General features: G+C 35.2%; 1 protein-coding gene across 1 annotated transcript in view; it reads left to right on the forward strand.

The window, feature by feature from the left end:
* MS3_00000921 (uncharacterized protein) overlaps positions 1-20,390 on the forward strand; it is a 72,899-nt gene that overhangs the window by 17,577 nt on the left and 34,932 nt on the right. Inside the window, exons 10-18 of the mRNA XM_051208491.1 lie at positions 1,036-2,230; positions 3,992-4,436; positions 5,079-5,854; positions 7,313-7,886; positions 9,319-9,612; positions 11,654-12,409; positions 13,215-13,314; positions 13,581-13,813; positions 15,673-16,029. Of these exons, the coding sequence (XP_051075114.1) occupies positions 1,036-2,230; positions 3,992-4,436; positions 5,079-5,854; positions 7,313-7,886; positions 9,319-9,612; positions 11,654-12,409; positions 13,215-13,314; positions 13,581-13,813; positions 15,673-16,029 (4,730 nt within the window). The remainder of the gene's footprint in view (positions 1-1,035; positions 2,231-3,991; positions 4,437-5,078; positions 5,855-7,312; positions 7,887-9,318; positions 9,613-11,653; positions 12,410-13,214; positions 13,315-13,580; positions 13,814-15,672; positions 16,030-20,390) is intronic.

Genomic DNA, 20,390 nt, shown 5'->3' on the forward strand with positions numbered 1-20,390 from the left:
TGTTTAGAAAATAAATCTAAATATTTATTAAGCATCCGATATATCTAATGTCCTCAGTATACGTTATCTGTTCTAATTTACAAGGAGTAGGATAGTTAATTCATATTATAATGCTAAGCTACATTTTATCCAGTAAATATTGATGTAGATTTTTCACCCTGATTACTACTGCGTTGCAGTATAGGGAATCATATTTATTTGTAAAATATTTAGATCTACTGTACGACTTCTTGATTCTCAAAAACGTGTCCAGTTGGTATTTAGCTAAATTTATGTTGGTCTTCGATTCATTTATTCTTTATGAATGACACTAATGTATAAGTTTAGTTACTGGATTTTCCAACCATTTCATCTTGGATTTCAACAGTTTTTTCCTATTTGAGTTTTTGTAACTAGTCAGTGTATTTAATAAGTCTTTATTCTATTAGTTTGATCTGAAGATTTTAATTTTAAGAGTTTGTATTTTCCGGTTGCTGATGTTATAGACCACAATTAATCAGTCTCGGTTGGTATATATTTATCCTCATCGGAGTGCTTTGATAATTCTGTCCGGTCACAAGTTGTTATTAAATTATGATAGTGGCTAACGGCGAAGTCCGAGACGTGCGTTTCACCCTGTTCTGGACTCATCTCTGTGTTGATGTTCTCTTAGAGACTCGAGATCCGCTACATTTCATCCTAAACGCTGAGTTATCAAATGAACAACTGAGTTTAGATGGCCGGTGGCTTGTGCATCATGTACAAATGTGATTTGTGATGGCAAGCACAATCATTTGACGAGTTGTAAGTAGAACAAAACTCACATCCTTGATTCCACTACCAGTCATTATCCCAATTTAATAAAAGCTTCTAGGTTTGTTCGATACATATTTAATACTAATTCTTTTTATTCCAAAAACAACCAATATGTTAATAGTTTAGCCTATTCAGTGTGGTAGAAATTCATATTGTATAGATAAAATTCATACAAGATTTCCTTGAATTCATTTTAACGTGTCTCTTTTTGAATACCGTAATTGTTTCTAAAATTTCTAGGTTTGAAATCACGAATGCTTCGCATGCATCAACATTTAATGGAGCTTATTGATAGTAACATCACTATTACACCATTGTTTAAAGATGTTGATACTGAAACTGCACAAACTACAGAGAATGATGAAGGTAGAGAACAAATAAATCAACTGGATTCTGTGAAAAAACAAACACAATTAAATATACTAACTCATTCTAGTTTATCTAATTTAGAAGCTTCACATAATAATGCACGACGTTTTCGTAGACGCCTAGGTCTGCGTCATGATCCTATTTCTATCAATTTAGCAGCTACAACAATGGGAGGTCATACATCTAAGCTTCAACGCCAAGCTTCATCACCAGCTCGTGTTTGCCTTACTTCGAGATTTTCAACAAGAATTCCAATTCAGTCTAATCCCACTGGGAGTATTGGTCTTTTAACTTCAACTACTTCGGTGTCTTTTGGTTCAATAATTTGTAGCTTGTTGAAACGAAAAGATGGAACATATGTTTCTGTAAAACCACGCGCACCTACAGTCTGTAATTCAAAATCCTTTTTCAATGAAGCGTTGTTGTTTTCTGAGAATTCTTGTAGTGGTTTCAAACGTGTACGTATTGCTTCGATTAGTCAAGAAAAACCAGTTTCATCTGTCAATACAAATACAGAGTCTAACAATGCAGAATCAAAAACACAAACTAATCCAAATGTATTGTTAAATTCAACCAAACGACATTCACGAAGTTTCATAAGTATGTTTTCACAACTTGACCTACCACCGACTATGTCTTATACACCTTTTATTACTAGTGCTACTACTTCTTCCACTGCTACTATTAATCGTAGTAATAGTAGTAGTGTCAATGCCAATATTACCACTCCTACTGTATGTAGCACTTCTATTTATTCTCAGAGTATACCGGAAATCTTCGATTTTGACTCTTTGATCAATTCAGATACACTGAATATAGGTATGGATTATTTAAATTTATGTGATACAACATCATTTGAAACACCTACTGAAAATAATAATACAACTGATTTTATCGATGATGAAAACGATAATGATGGCGATCATAAATTTAGTAAAACTGATCAATTGCTTACAACTGCTACTAATATGGAATTGTCAAGAATTGATAAATTATTTTTTCCTAATGAAATTATCCATGAAACATATAATAGTGGGCAATTGGTTGTTTTGTTGCGTACAGAAGAGTAAGTGGATTTTACAACTGCGTTCTAATTTCATTATGTATGAGGATAACAATCCTTTTTCAATGTTTTATATAAGTGCAATATCTACCATTTTGAACGTTTTTCCCTTTAGTAAGTGGATGAGTGTTTCATTGAGAAAATATCGTTTTCACTAGAGATTGCATTTTAACCATTTGAAGTTATCTACATATGTTTGCTATCAATAAGCGATTGTAGCTCATCCAAACTTGTTGAATGAGAAAACCAAATGAAATAAACAGAACACTTGAAGACTAGACGAGAAGACAGTTCAGATCTCAGAACACACCGAAAGATGGAAATGAATGATTGAAGGCTATGTTTATGCATTATGTTAATTCTTTGTAACTTCTCTCAAAAATATAGATTCCCTTCTACTTATTGCCTTCTTTTACAGTAGGAGGGCAGAGAGCGTGTGATTTGGACTTTGTCACATCAGCCAACTTAATGAGTTAGGTGTGAATCAGGTTATATGTGAAAACAAACCATATGTAAAATAACAGACGTTTACAGACGAAGCATGTACATACGTCTATATAGTAAACTTACACCCCACTAGTTATATGAGAAATAGTACAACCTAGTATTATAGGTTTGTAAATGACCTACTAATCAGGTTTGAACAAACGAAATGAGTTGTACGTAAATTTGGTAGTATCAGGTACAATTTTTTTCGGTTCAAGTTTATCTTACTCTATTAAAGTGTTTGGTTGTTTTTTTTATTGCTCAGGATGTTCAAATCACTGCCATTTATTTTAATGTTATGCTTTTTAAAACAAATGATTAGTTTTAGGCTCTAAGACCTCTGTGGGTTTGGTGAATATCTGAAGTTTTTGTGGACTATCGAGATGTGTTAGATCATAGAACGTAGTTATTACTAATGATTTTTTGGTGTTTAACTGTCATCTTTGCTTGTTTTAAAAGTTGCTGATATGTCCTGCAACTTAACAAAGCCGTGAACATAAAGTTTACAAGCTGTATTGAAGGTATATCTTGGTTACATGTGCCAATCCGCAAAAAATCTAGGTCCACAGTTTCCTATGGACTAACCTCAGCTACCTAACATCAAAACATTGTAAATATTATGTCGAGTCACTTAGACTATTTGTCACATTATAACTTTATTGATAGAGTCTGATCAGCACTAAATGACAGCAAATATGATATTAGTCGTTACTTCGTGACCAATCAATGTATATTTGTCAGCTAAGAATAACTGCTAGGTTGGAGATATTATTTATCTCTCATTAATCATTTGTTTATGTTAAATATGTCAATTTATAGCTTCAAAACTATGAAAGTTAATCAGCATTAATATTATTGTGCACCAACAAACTTGTTTGTATTATCATAAATTTCAGTAGGGATTTAATTGTTAAGGGATTTGGTTTTTCACAATATGAGGTCTCAGCTTCAGACGATACTCCACCTATTTCGATTTGAGAATGTTAAATAATGTTATTAACCGTCATCCAAAAAGTGTGTATTTGAGGCATGTACTTAGAAACATGTATTATATTAATGTTGTAATACAGATGATGTCTAACCATCTGAACAGTTCAGTTATGAAGTCTGTATTAGTAATAATGGTCGAAATTGATTAGAGTCGTTAAAAATTCTCTTTTATTCTTTCTGTAATTTTATAGTCTATAGTTTATAAAAACTATAAAAAGTTTCAAAAATTTATTCCTTGTCTTCTTCATTTTACATCCTTTTTCTCTTTCTATTTTACTTATGTAATAGTGATGATTCACGATCTGAATTAACCACTGAACGTCTTATTCTCATAAGAAAACATATGTTAACTTTAGCTAATCAATTATTAGAGAGATTACAAATTGATTCATATTTATCTTCAACTAATTATACATCATTATCAATAACATCGTCATCATCATCATTACCATCACCATCATCATTGTCAGGGATTATTGATAAAATTGGACCAATTAATGCATTAAATAGAATTAAACTAATAGTTATGCAAATATGGGATATATTTAAAACAGATAAAGATTATTCATTCAATGAAACATTGAATAAATTATTTATTGTTTTTAAAAATTTATCCAATCTATTAAATGAAGGTGAACAAACAATTACAGCTTATGAATTAACTACAAGTGGTTTAATACAAGTTTTATTATTATGCTTGTCTGTTGCACATGCCGGTCGTTGGTATTGTCATGTAAGTTTATCATTGTTTATCTTTTTGTTTGTATGCACATTATTAAGAACTCAAATGAGTTAATATGTACAAATATATGTATTTAGCTTCAAATTGTACTTTAAGTATAAGAGCTAATGATACTACGTGGCTATCTAAACTGAAATAGGTAAAAGAAGGGTTTGAACATGCAACTTAGTGGTTGGAAGTAGAATGCCTTAGTCATGAGACGGTCAATCCATCTATTTATATATATGGAATTACATCTTTTTTGAATGATTTGATTTTCGAGATCAACTTAATTATTGTTCGAAGAAAATATTTTAAGTTTTTAAGAGAATTCTTTTTTATGTTTTGTGGAAAATCGCATAGTTTAAGAGTTATTATTTATCACATAAAGTAATATAATCTGGAAAGCTATTGAAAACTATGGAGACTTGAACAACTATTTTGTTATAATCAAAGTTTACTCAGTAATACACATCCAAAACATTACGTAATATCCAACTTGAAGATTTGTAAATATTGCAAGGAGTAAAATAATTTTAGGCTATTGGGTCAGAATATTTTTCTCGATCGTATTGTATTTCTCTTGTTCATTAATGTATTTTGGTTTTCATCCATATATTATCTGGTGTATTTCGTTATTTTATCTACATATAGATATTTTCTATGGAATTGGATAATACAACAGCTTTATTGTGGTATCTTCAAGAGAGGAGAAGAGTATTTATACTAAATATGTTATCATATTCCAAGTCAAAAAGTATATCACTTCTTGTTAGACGTTTAGTACAAGCTTTTGAATTAACAGAACATCTTCCATTACGATTATTTTCTGCAGCTCATCTCTTACGATCATCATTTACAAATACTCCATCAGATCATCATGACACATCAAATCACAAACTAGACAGGAATAATATAAATGATGATAATAAAACAGTTAAAAACACAAACAAAAATTATATTCGTCCCACCAATTTAATAAATAAAATCGGTTATTCTGCATCTTTGCCAATTAATTTTATTAATTTCTCATTTAATCGTTGGCATTCAGGCATTTATACAGATCATGGTGATCCAGTTTCTATCACTGTTAAACAACCATTTCAAGATAGTATGGATGCTAAAGAATTAGCTGCTCTGCTACGTTTTTGTCCTATTCTCTTGGATTATCCAGAATTTGATTCATGTTTTATGCCTAGTCTGCATCAAATTGCTAAACGTCTACCTTTATATTTGGATAAATTATCAAACCTACCATCGGCTGCCAAGTTGAAGAGTAATAATAGCGATAGTACTACTACAGAGAATAAACTACATCATAATAAATCGAAACGATTATATAATTGGCGTGGTAAATTGCTTTTTGTAAGCCCTTTAGCGACTGTTGGCCAATTAGAACGTTTCCTTAATCGTATGTCAACAAAACAATGGTAAGCTAATTGATTTATGTATTTACATATATTTTTGGTAGAATTATGTAGTTGTGATGTAGATTTTATTTAAATGATGGTGACAAACTATACACACAGTTACTTACTAGATTAGAACTTGTGTGTGTATATTATGAAGGATAACGATACTCAATATCTTGCTACTGAGAATTTACTGGGTGGTGTGTAACCGTCCTGATTTAAACTTCGCTACATTTTGTTGACCGTAGCCGTTATCGTGATGACCAAACCGAGCTATATTGTCTGGAACAGTCGTTCCTGTAAGTCTTACCATACCATACAAGTCAGTTGAAGAGCCGTAAGATTAAAAGTATTAAACGTTTTGTTCGAGGTCAATGTTGTACTGTTAACTGTACAGGAATATGGAGGCAGTTTGGTGTTTTCTTCAAACTAACAGTACTTGCCACAATCCTGCCTTTGCGGTTGCTACAGTACCTGACTGCTAGAACTAAAGTAGTAGGTTGAATGGCTTTGTAATCTGTTTTGTGAATGTTCAAAAGTTGGGTGCTTTATCTACATTCAGTTCTCCTACTGTTTACTTTATTCTCTATGCTCTAAATTTATAATCTGTCAGATCGCACTTTTAAAGTGAAGTTTCGTTTTTGAAGTATTATTTACTATTTTATTGCTCATTATTATTATTATTATTATTATTATTATTATTATTACCAGGACTGCAAATCACACTGTGTATTGGGTTAAGAATATTGTGTAGTAATGATAATAACAATTTCATATTCTTTTGTTCTCTATCTTTAGTACGATAAACAATAGTTAATAGCCATTGATAACACTGTGGCCTATACATCAATAGAGCTCTTTGATATTTTATCCAAAATACTCTACTGTTTACGAATGATATTGATTAGTAAAGTACACTGGGTATAATCTGTTATTGACTTTCATATTGTTTAGTATAATGTTTCAGATCAGTAGTAGTGATATTGTAACAAATATATTAGGCATTTTCGTTTATTTGCCATTGCAGAATGGTAACAAGAGAATACTGGAATATATTAATTTAAGCAATTCTTTTTACGAATAGTTTTTTTTCACGAAAATACTTTGTAGTTTATTGCTGTTCAATATTAATGTCGTGTGATAGCGATCATTTGATTTGTTGTAAAAAACGTTCGTGACACATCGATTTCCGAGTAATTTTCTAAACTGATTTTAAAAAAATCTGTATTGGATATTTAAATCTTTCTATTGATGTTTAAGACTGCGATTGATCAGCCACTTTTTTTACTGTTTGAGTTGCAAGGTCAACATCAACTCTGGAATGCAGGTACAACCAGCTGACGAGTCCCAAATAAGATAAAACGCGCATCCTGGATTCCACTGCTAGTCACCATCCATCTATATTTTCTTTTAATATATATTTTTCGTATTTCAGAAGTCTAATATAGGTTTTTTAATTATTTACCTGTTTGTTAGGTATGAATGTTCTCGCCTTGATCTTAGTTTATGGAGTCAAATTCATTTAGCAAACAGTTTTAATTCTACCGCCGGGTTGTACTTTCCTGCACCTCCACCTGGAAATAGTTCAGCTGATTATCTTGGTGGTATAATCGACTGGCTTGCAACTAATGGTAATCGTCGTCCTTTAGAAGATTGGATTAATCCAGCTATTGTTGGATTGGTTAGTATAGCTGCATCAACAAGTAGTCCTGTTAAAGGTAGAGCAGTTTCAATATTAGGACCTCAAGCAGGAGCTCTAGTTGGTGGTTATACAATCAGAGGTAGTGGAATAGGAGTGGTAGTTAAACCGAAACGTATGAATTGTTCTAATGGATCTAGTCAAAATGAAAGTCGAGGCAAAAAATCGATGTCAGATCAGAAATCAAGTTATACTTCATTTTCTACGGTTAATATCATGGAGAATGAAACGCATGCTTGGATAGCAATTGATTTAGGTTTACAATTAATACCGACTGCATATACTTTAGCTTATTTAAGACGAGCTGATGCTTCAGAACACTCACTAGCACCTAGGAATTGGAAATTAGAGGTTAGTTGTGTTTCTGTTAATCGAGTAAAGTAATCTGGTCCCAACTTAAAACCGAGTATACCAATTTTTTTTAAAAATTCGATTAAAGTATTTATGTTGGTAGACTTTAATTAGTGAATAAATTTGATGAGCTCATGATCGTTTTACTCACAGTGAATTAACATAGGCCTCATCTTTTTGATCTTTCTTTAGGGGTAATGACTTACTAGTTAAATACTTCAACAACTATTTACTTTGCCATTGATTGTAAAACGATAGTTAAAGTATTTAATTATGGAGGTGTTGAGTCGGCTTTCCGAGAACTGCAACGAAGAGTCCTAGCCAATCAGAGCATGATGGAGCTCCCTAGAATATCAACGTGGCGTGCTACTATTTGTCAGTAGCATAATATGTCTTTTAGCGGATTGGTCGAAATATGATGTTGGTTTAATAAATGTTAACATCTATAAATTCCCGTGTTTTTCTGTACAAAAATGAACCTTTGGAGTAAAGTGTTTTTCGCTTATTTTGCGCTTTTCTCTTGAGTTCAGGTCGCTGCGTAGTTTTAGCTTTCGGGTTATCAGAATAGCTTAGGAACCGAATAAAGCGTTCAAATTAACAAGACTTATCAGGAGGTACATAATAAATAAACAAACGAATACCCTATTGAAATCACAAACTGATTTAAGTTAGATAGCCATTAAAGCGTAGAAGCGTTGGACGGTCGTTATCCTAATATGGGACTTCTCTGACCCAGTTCTAGCGAGAAGCTGTGATCAGTCAAGTTCAAACGTGTCGGGTGTGTGAAAGTTACTCGCTGAAGACAATGGAAGATGACTCTGGAGTATCGTGGACCGATTGAAGTTGGACTTGTGCACCACTAGATCATAGCTCATTCGTTCGAAGGTTAAGCGTTCGCGCGGCACCGGAGGTCATAAGTTCAATTCCTATTTCCGGGGTCGTGGATGGGCACTGCTTAGGAGTGCCATACTTCGACAAAACATCTGTCTGATTTAACAGATGTCTAGTGGTCTATTAAAGAAAAATGACTACATTATAAAGTGTTCAGCGACTCAATTTTCACAAGGAGGTTTTGTAATGATCTAAACATTGAATACAAATTGTAAGATCAGAATAATTTATTGATAAGAAATCCGAAAGATAATTGTCTACTTGATATATTTATAAAAAAAATAAAAACAGTGAAGTAATATTAACTGAACCGTAAACATAAAAATTTCAAGGAAGCTAATAATAACTGATCATCAAATAAAAATTGTCCAAAAGGGATGGTGCTATAATGAGAGATTTCGCATACACTAGTTTTGCACATACAATGTTCAGGCTTGAACCGCTGAATTACTAAAGCCTGTGGGATGCATGGGGTTCTTTATTTAAATTTGTTTTTAAAGTGGTAATTTACCATCTAATTTTCTTTGCATTAAACTACTAGGCTTCCAATGACGCTATAACTTGGATTGTTTTACGTGAACATAACAATGATTCAAGTATTCAATCAGTTTCAGGTAGTCGTGCCACATGGAGTATAAATTCTTATCATAATAATTATAATTGTGATAAAACTGAAACAATTTCTTCAACACTGAACACAGCATGTACTAAAAAATCTATAAAAGGTTGGCGCTTTTTTAAAATTCAAACAACTGGAACAAATGCAGATGGTGGCAAACAATTAGCTCTTGGTGGTTTAGAATTTTATGGTAATGTTTATTCTGTATATCATTCGGTAAGTTTGATCTCAATACTTTTTAACTGTTAGAACTTAATAAGTAAACTACTTCTAGGACTTTCCGGACTTCACTCGAGATATATTATTCTTGATAAGGAAAATATTCCTCCTGTGTATTAAAGTTTTTACGTTGCTTACTGCCACTGAGTAATTAGAGTTATGTGTGAATTGTGTTTATGCAAAAGAATTTCCTTCATCATTCTGATCTACAGTTTAAAAAGTGCTTAAAAAGCCCCATGTTTGTCATATGAAAGCTTTGGAAAAGGTTACTACTTAAAATTTTATGCTTTCGTTTCATGATTCTTTCCATCCAAGTTAAACTCTTCTTTATGAGATGCTATACAGAATCAACTTTTTTACTTAAAGAAAACTGAAGAGCCCGTGAATCTGACTCCTATTTTAGAGCGTACGAATGTTTGTTGTCTCCTATTCTCGTATATCCTCGTCGACTTAATCGCGTTAGCCAATAACGGAATTAAATAAGTCGAATAACGAGAATTGATTTGTGAATACATATATTTTGTACATGAAGCGAATGAAGCACAGCAAAGCAAAAATCACACGTATGGAAGATGGCTGGGAAGCCAACTCCATTTTAATCAAGCGTTACTCAGTATTTATAGGTAGACAAAATAAACTACAGACATGTGATGAATCATGGGATATGGAGTGTACACACATATACGCTCATATGAAAACAGTCAAGGCTAATAAGCGAATAATTGACAAGGTCAAAATATGCTCAAGTAAAATGAATAAAATAGGATGTCCGGAAGTTAGAATAAGGTATATGGTCTTGCCATAATAACTGACACTACAAAACTATTTCATCAACGCACACTCTGTTTTCATTAATTGAGAATTCTTCTTTGCATTGATTACATTACTCATTGATCTTGGCTAGACAGCTATTGAACAAACAGTTGGGTCGTGAATTGACACTACTAAAGACTTCCTTACTAGAGCGAATTACTTGTCTGGTTCTTCTTGGTTTTCCGTCGCCATTTATCCGAGATCGATGAGTGTTGTAATTCATGAAAATCTCCACAAATCACTTATAGTAATTCTAATTTGGTTACTTTTGAGTGAATATTTTGTGGGAATAATTTACTCCAGCATATCATTGACTTGTATCGCTCCGACGTTTCAATGGTTTATCTTCACTAACTGCTTTCTTGTTAATTATGTATTACTAAAATTATGTACGTTTCACAATCAATAATAAATATATACTCCTTTTTCACCGGTCGTTTAACTATTAAAACAGTCAGCTTGTGAGTAGTAGGTGTTTGGTAGGTTATGACAAACTCCACCGTCTTCTATGTAGCCGATTGTGTAGTATTAGTATCTCACGCTGATAATTGGGTTCAGCTGATTACATAGACGTTTACTTGGTAAATAAGTTCTAACATTTTTTTGATTTTTTATTCGTGAAAGATTAATGTTTAACACTTATCAATGATCCCCATATTTGTTCTTTTGTATTAACAATAAATGTATATAGTATTCTGTCGTATTAAATAAAGACAATCTCTTATGAGATAAATATATTATTCTGTGCCTTCTTCTCTCTGTACGCTTTTCAGATTACATTTTCATTAGGATGACGTTGTGGTTAACGTTCTTAAATTTCAACTATTAGGTTAGATGTTTGATTCTCCTCCGTAACAACCATGGCTTTAAAAGACGATTAAAGCCATCAACTTTCATGGGATGTTTTTGTTAGAACCCAACTTGATTTAACTGATCCCTCGAAGTTGGTAACAAATAACCCTATTCCTATCATTTTTCATTCACATACTACTACAGTTTATGGAGCAGTGGTTCATGAATTGTGGGCTTCAACTTTAACTACTAAGTCACAGGTTGAAACCATACTTCACATATTTCAGTGTAGCCCGAAATCAAGTGCATGAATCTGTGTCTGGTAAATGAGTTGATCTCTGTTGAGGTTCAATAAATGTGATTATTATTGAAAATAGTGATTTTGCCAAGTAAACTACAATAATGATACATAAATATTTTCTATTTCGTCTAGGTATTGACTCCTAGTATTTTAGCACAGAGGATCTATTCAATTTCATCTGAAAGAAAAGATATTTCTCCTCCTCCTCAAACGATAACAACATCAATCTCATCATCATCATGGTTAACAGTAAATGTGAACCTGTCAACAAATAATCAAAACGGTCAGATTAATCAAAATGAAGTGAATGATGATGCTAATGATATTAACAATCGTACGGTTATCAAAAGTGATCCTGAAGAAATAACTGATGAAAACTCTTCATCAAAATCATCTAATTTAAATATCACGCTTAAACAAATAGACAATAATAGGCGAGATCCAAAGTCGTCCAGTGATGAAATAGTTCATTGTCATCATATTACTTCAATAATACCATCGTCATCATCATCACAAAAAAAGAATCCCATAGATGATAATTATGAAGGAGAGGAAGGAAAAGTGGAAGCAGAAGAAAAAGAACATGATAATCATGTAAATGTTGATGATAATGATGATGACGATGATGATGACAATGAAGATGATGATGATGATGATGACGACGACGACGATGATGGTGACGATGATGATGGTAATGGTATTGGTAAAAATATTACCGAAAACCTTCTTAATCATAAATCAAGTGATACTTTAATGAATATCTTATTCGATGAAGAAGCTGGTTCTGATGACAATATGATGACAAGTACAAGTAAATCGGATGTTGATATGATTTTAGAATTATCTGCTAAAAAATTGGATAATTTAAATATTTTATCTAGTGGAACAGTAAGTCCCCTTATTTTTATTCTTTCACTCTTTATCTCGGTTCATATTCATACATTCTAATTGACTTAATTTTTCTTGTATACAATTTATGTTAAATTTGTTCATTTATAAGTCTATACTGTTAAATCACTACAGTTTTGTAATGATAAGCAGAATACAAATCATCTTGATTACTGTATAAATTTTGTTTTCCATTTTTACTGTCATTCATTAATCAGATCAGTAAGTCATGATGATACGTTAGTCAATCATTCATTGTGTAACAGTTAATATCATGTTTGTTTAGTCCCTAATTCTGATCAAATCCTGTCGATCAAATTGGTTGCGGACAGTAGTTTAAGTAATTCGACAGCAGTTACATTATATTTTTTAGGTGGTTGTAGCATATATTAGCTAGATTATTAAAAATCATATCCCTGTAAGATTACATTTATGTAATTCTACAATTTTCAAATCCTTTTTAGTAATATCTGTTTGTCTAAAATACACATGATATCAGACCAATAGGAATTTTCGAACTATTTTCATCCCTTAAATAATGTAATTCTTCATTATAAACACTTGATTATCAATCCGGTTTGATTATTCCTTTGTAAATCAATGAGATTCTATGTCCTACCCCTCCTCGTACAGCAATCTAAAGTTGATTCTTTAACGAATATAACAAGAATTAATTTTCTTATACACATGTACATGTAGTCATGGTCTTCTTTTTAGCTTAATGATATTTTATATTTTGCTTCAGAATATTATCAATCTTCAAACTCTTTTCACACTGAATGGGATTGTTTTTTTGTGTGTTTAGATTGATGACAAATTATTACAATGTTTCGGTAATCTTCTTGCCAATGATAATTCATCACCAGAATTATATCAACTTCTACGTCGTATTGCATCACAAGATAGTAAGTTGTTGAGTAATGTTATGCTAAAAAAAAGAAATGAATTTCAAACATATTTTCTTTATTTATTATCAATCAGTCAGTACCCTGCATCTCCCCTCAACACACACTCTGTGTTTCTGTGTAATGATTTTTAATACATTTCATTGAATAGTGGAAGTTTCACCTGATAAAAATAAGTGATAATTCATGCTATTTTTCTACTAATTAAAATTCATATGTATACATTCGTTGCAAATTTATTTTACCATATTTTTGTTTTAATTCAGTGGATTATGATCTATCGAATAAATGTACATCACATAGCATGGATAGTATACATTCTAGAGAAGAAGAAGAAGAAGAAGAAGAAGATCATCATTCAAAACTAATGATCAATCATCAATCAGAGGATACAAAAAGAATTGATTCTATTATTCTGGATACTGGAGAAATCGATATCACAGAACCTCATATTTCTTATATTGATCAGAGTAATACAGAAGCATCTGGTGAATCTGATGTAAGAATTAATTTTGTAGCTTATTTTGTTCATTTTAGTGTCGTTTTATTTTTTAGTGTTTTACTAGTTTGGGCAGCATTATCAGTGCCTAATTCTAATAGTAGTGTGTTTTTCTTCAGAGTTATTCCACAAGTATCAGGAAAGTCCATTCTGTTTAACTTTTTTTCTTTCTTTTTACAGTTGGTTGTATTGGAAGTCTTTATGCTATATTTTGTATTATTATTTGAATACAGCTTTGACTGTTTTATTCATCAAATTGCCACTAAAAACTGATCATCATCCGTATGTTTTTTTTTCTAGTATTAAAATCTTCAGCAGTATGTACAGAGCCACAATACTACTAGAGACCGCCCCCAAATGCCCTGGTACGGTCGAGAGTGGAGAGAGTCCGCTCTCCCTCTCGAAATGCTCTCACATGGCCACGCGTATATAGCCTCTACCAGGGAAGTCCTACTCACTGCCTCATGGCGGGGGTGTTGTTTACGGAAATGAGAGGAAGAAAAGCGAATGTCCGGCGCTTTAACAGGATTCCAAACCAATGGTGCACATGGGCTCCAGTACTTCGAGGGAACAAATGGCGTATGAACCAATTGTTGGCCACCGGCTTCCATGGGACTGCATCTCCTTACGATGCTCCACTGCCTTGTGGATCAGACCTTCAGGTCGAAGGCTCGGGGAGTGGCCCACTAAGAAAACCACCTGCAGTATCACAGCCCTCACACAAATCAAATGAGATTTGTGTGGCGCATATGTATTTGGTGCCTCCTCGTACCAATATCTATGTGTTAAAATAAAAATAATAAAAAAAACTACTGGAGACCATATCCCGTGATCCCGTGGGTTTCAAAGAGTGTGTGTCATCTTCACTATTGGGTTGGTATTCAACGATTAATATTTTTAATTTTGGTCAATTTGTGGTACTGTGCGATAATCATCATTATCCATTTTATATCAGTCTATGATCATAATCAACTTCGAACCGAATTATCTTCACAAACATTCACATTGTAATTATTATATTTTAGCTAGGAATAGATGAATTGAGACTGTTAATGACTGGCTTTAAGAGGTATTTCCTGGACTTCTAGTGAGAAGCAGTGACCAGTGGAGTTCAACCGGATTTTTTGTGAGATAGTCACTCACTGAAGACAGTGGTGGATATATCGCTTGACTTCGTGGATTAGTTGAAGTTAGACATTAAAACCTTTGGATGCCGGCTCTGTGGTCTAGAGGTCCTGGGTTGAAATCTCACAAGGCGGAATCGTGGATGCGCACTGTTGAGGAGTCCCACAATAAGATGAAATGGCCGTCCAGTGCTTTCAGGTTTTCTATGGTGATTTAGCTTCAATTGACTAATGATCTCGACTATTAATATTACTTTATGTTTCAAACACTCAAAGCGTTATCCACTGGTCTATTAAGTCTGGACATTCAACAACCCGTTCAGTTGGTATGATGCTTAAATCATTATTAGCGAGCGTTCGGATTATCCCATTGTTGTTAGTCACATATGTTTGTATGCGTATCAAACTAGACTGATCGAAATTCAGTCCTCGATATCAACAACGTGATAATTCAAACACTTACTAATAATAATGTATTTAAGTCTAGTTTCATTGAAATCTATATAACAACCACTACTACTGGTTAGTATCATTACTGTTTTGTTGTTGTCTGATTTCCTTCTTGTTGTTCATTTATTATCGTACCGTTAATATGTGAAGGTGTAGCGATTTTCATACTAGTTATCACTTTTCAATACATGCTGTGTTGTATTATAAATAGACATATTTTCGAATTAAATTCGTTAACTGTTTATTATCTGTAGTTGTTTTCTTTCCATCCCTCTTCCCTACCAGGTACCTGGTTTAGGTTATCTACTTAATTCTATCGAACCAGAAGCTATAGAGTTTGCAGACACTGTAGAAGCCATAATTCGTAGTAATACTGTTAAAAATAGACGAAACAACAATAATGGTGATGATAATGAAAACCCGATTGATTTAACTATTGACAAAATATCACAAGCTCCATCTCATTCATGGGAACATTTTCAATCGATTCAAAATGCTAATCATAAAAATAATCCCATATTAGTTGATCAATTAATACACAGTGAGGAAGAGAAGGAGCCAGAAAAGATTTGTGATTCAATTGGATTACTTACTCATTCTACGTCATATACTAATTCATCAGTGATTAAAACTGTGAATACTGTAAGTTGTGTGGATGGTGGGCACGTTTTTCTAATAATCAATATTGTTTCTGTTCGACTTCGTATAATCACATCATGATTTATTTTATTATTTGAACACATAAATATTGGTACAAGAATGCGCCACACAAAACAATGGGAATTTAAGGGGAAGGAAAAAAAGAGAATAATAACGAAGAGATTGATGTAAGGTGGTGTAATAATAATAATAGTAAAAATGGGAGGACGGAAAGGTACAATCAGAAGAAATCTTTCAGTTAAGGAAGACACAACCACTTTTTATGAAGAAAGTAAAAGAAGGTTACAGCAGGATCGCCACTGGCTTCTATTCTGAGCCATATCTGATAACGTCTCTAGCCACTGTGTCGTACTATCTCTGGGACCCCAACCAGGGAGTCGTGAAGGACCGACAGAAGCCAGCCCTTTGCAGCTTTCTCTCATACCACGACACCATGTCATACACTGACCACCTCTCCGCTTCTTCCAACCAGTCCCAGAGTCGGCAAATAATGCACGACGTGGAATTCTCTGGGACGACATTTGTAGAACATGTCCAAGCCACCGAAGTCGGTGTTTCAAGATGGTGACACCAATTGAATTATCGTCTCTGCACCCGAACACACGATGCCGAACCTCTGCATTACTAACATGGTGTTCCCACTGAATGTCAGCAATCCTTCGGAGACAGTTATGATGGAACACAGAGAGTAGTCTAACGTCCTCAACTCGGAGAGGCCAGGTTTCACAAGCATAGAGCTGAACTGCTCTCACCGACACGTTGTAGATCCGACCTCTTACAGCCAGACTAACATCACGAAGGCGCCAAAGGTGGTCTAGATTGGCATAAGCCGCTCTGGCTTTCACTATTCGTGCATTGTTCTCATCACTCATACCACCACCAGCACTTATGCAGCTACCCAGATACACGAACTTCTCGACTACTTCTACCTGCTCACCATCCAGGGTGAGTACAGGATTAGAACCCTGCCAGTCTTGTAGAAGTACCCTGCACTTCGATGGTGCAAAGCACATACCCATACCTACGGACACTGATTGCCAACTGATTAAGTGCGGATTGCATGCCTTGGGCATTATCGCACAGTAAGACAATATCATCCGCATACTCAAGGTCGAGAAGTCTTTCTCCAGGCAACAGATCCACACCGCCATTACTGACATCTATCAGAGCTGTTTCCAGAATGTCATCGATGGCAAAGTTGAAGAGGAATGGTGAGATTGGGCAACCCTGCCTAACCCCACTGCTCGAATGGAACAATGGAGAGAGGTGGTTGTATGCCCTCACTCTGCCTGAGGTGTTTTTATATAGGGCTTTCAGGATGTTAATAAACTTCTCAGGCACACCCTTCTTCAATAGACAATCTCAGAGAACAGTCCTGTCCAACGAATCGAAGGCAGCGCTGATGTCAAGAAACACTACGATTGTTGGCCTTTGAAAAGTATGGCGGTGTTCTAAGATTTGGCGGAGGGTGAAGATATGATCAATACATCCTCGATTGGAACGAAACCCAGCCTGCTGCTCGCGAGTCAATCTTTCTCGTGTTTTGAACAACCTATGAAGTATGATGGAAGCCAATAGCTTGGACGCAATCGGAAGTAAACTTATCCCCCGATAATTGTTACAGGAACGACGTGAACCGTTTTTAAAGATAGGGACAACTATCAACTCATTCCATGACGTTGGTAGACTCTTTAGTCCCCAGACCTTTGTGAACAACGTCGTCAATTCCTTTGTCAGAAAGTCACCATCATCTTTAAAAAGAGCCGGAGGTAAGTCATCTGGGCCAGGTGATTTGTAACGCTTCAAGAGTTGGAGTTCCTTGCGGACTTCCTCCTCGTTTGGTGGATCAGTCGTCACCGGCCATGGAGGGCAGGACAGTCTGACTGATGTTGCCGGAGCAGCAGGCCAGTTGAACTGCCCTTCGAAGAATTCTGCCCATCGTCCAAGACGTCGATGGATGTTAGTGATTGGGATCCTGTCATCTTCGCAGATTGTTTCGCTCACACCAGACTTCTTGCTGCCAGTGGCTCGGATGAGTTGGAAGAGCTTCCGGTAGTTACCAGATGCAGCTGCTGCTTCCAACTCATTGGCACGCTCCGACCACCAGGCTTCTCGGTCCTTACGCAAGCTTTGCCCAATTTCCTTACATAACATCCTTCGTTTGTGGTCAAACTGACGGTCACCCGGAGTAGACCGACGGGCTTCAATAAGTTGTAAGGAACCAGAAGAAACCCAGTGCTTATAAGCGGGACGTTTCGCGAACCCACAACTGACTGTACCCGCCATTTTCATGGCGTCGTGCAATTGCAACCAATGCTCATCTATACTTTTCGGTGGAATGGTAGCTAGCCTAGAAGCTAGCTCGGTTCGATACTTACTTGCAACAGAAGTTGCAACCAGCTTGCTAACATCAATCTGTTGGTGGTGGTCACTTCGTTGGCCACTGAAAAGTAAGGCAAGATTGGCGCAGACCGAGGCATGGTCAGAGTCCAGATAGGTACTCCAAAAGAAGCGGCAGTCTTGTACACAACCACGCCAGCGGTAGCTGATCGCGATGTGATCAATCTGAGTCCAGGCTTGAGGTGCAGAGGGAGGACGCCAGGTGGTACATCGGCGATGACTGTGCCGAACGTTAGTGCTAGCCAGAAACAGGTTGTGGTCTGTGCACAGTTGCAGTAGACGGTCCACGTTATCTGACCTGCGACCAACGAGTCCCCATCGGCCACCTGAACGACTCTCTACTGTGCCTAGACGCTCAACCTGAGCATTCAAGTCTCTGGTTAGTACCACAATATCTGTCGAACGCACTTTCTGGAGAAGAACAGATAACTGGTGGTAAAACTCATCCTTGATTGCATCTGGGCTGCAATCTGTCGGAGCATAGGCGGAGATGACGAAAAGACATCGTTTCTCACGCCGATTTCTTCTCACTTTGATGGAGCTTTCTAATCTAACAGCGCATAATCGACTGTTAATGGGCATCCAACCGATTAGTGCTGCCTTAACTCTAGCGTTTAGTGCGACACCAAGGCGACCAAGACCAGACGAAGATGCCACAGGGTCCTCGGATAAGCGCATGTAAAACAAGCTTTTTGAAGCGACAAATGGAGAGCGAATTTGTAGTACTTCGCCAGAGTCTTGAATACGGGTCTCGGATAGACAGCAGACATCGATATTAAGACTTTCCAAAGACATAGCCAGCCCTATTCGTTGTCCAACCTGCATTAGTGTGCGAACGTTGAAGGCAGCCAGTTTGAATGGTGCACGTTGTTTCAGAAAAACTACTTCAGTACTCATATTTTGTGGTAACATACAATTTTCAACCGGACAGTGACTCGAGAACGTTTAGATACAGTCAAATTTCCACCAAAGACGAGCTGCTGTATAAGTCGAAAAAGTAAGTATAGACAGAGTATGAATAAAAGAGGGTGAATAATGTCGTATTAAGTAATACTAATAACAGTAATAATAATAATAATAATAATAATAATAATAATAATAATAATAATAATAATAATAATAGTTTGAATCATTTGGTTGTTATTCGAAGCGGAAAAGTAGTTTCCATAGATATAGAGAGTTCATCATTTGCGTGTGGGCTGTGATACTGCCCGAGTGCCCAGACCGAAGCAGGTGGTTATCTTAGGGGCCACCGCCCGAGCCTTTGACCTAAAGGTCTAACCCACAAGGCAGTGGAGCATCGTAAGGAGATGCAGTCCCATGGTAGCCGGTGACCAAGGAATTGGTTCATACGCCATTTGTTCTCGCAGGATACTGGAGCCCATGTGCACCATTGGTTTGGAATCCGGTTAAAACGCCGGAACTTGCCGATCATGTACATGTTTTTTTACTTAACTTTGAATCATATAGTGTCTGTGTAGAAAGATATCCAGAAATCACGTTGATAGTGGATTCGGAGTTCTAAGATGGTGGTGTATAAAAGTGTTTGACTAAGTAATTGTTGATGTTTAAATTCGAAACAATACAAAGGCCAGGTTAGTTTTAGAAGTGAATGAATTAAGTTGCTCTATAAACTATCTTGTTATTCACTAAGTTTATCAACTGGATGTACGGTCAGAGAGAAACGTGAAATTCTAGTATAGATTAATTATTTTTATACTGTATACTGACGATGTTTGCAAGGCGAGTGATGAAAGCTTCACGGTTGAGCTATTCAACTTCTAAAACTTTCTTTCATCCACAAAGGAATAGAATTCAAACGTGATATCCAATGGTTGACAATTAGATATTTCAACAATTAAACTATCCTATTTACAAGAAAATTAGTATACAATGAGTCAATATTTTGAATACAGAAATCTCCTTTTACAAATTGAACATGG

Source organism: Schistosoma haematobium, chromosome 1 (genome assembly GCF_000699445.3).
Source record: "Schistosoma haematobium chromosome 1, whole genome shotgun sequence".
Lineage (NCBI taxonomy): Eukaryota > Metazoa > Platyhelminthes > Trematoda > Strigeidida > Schistosomatidae > Schistosoma > Schistosoma haematobium.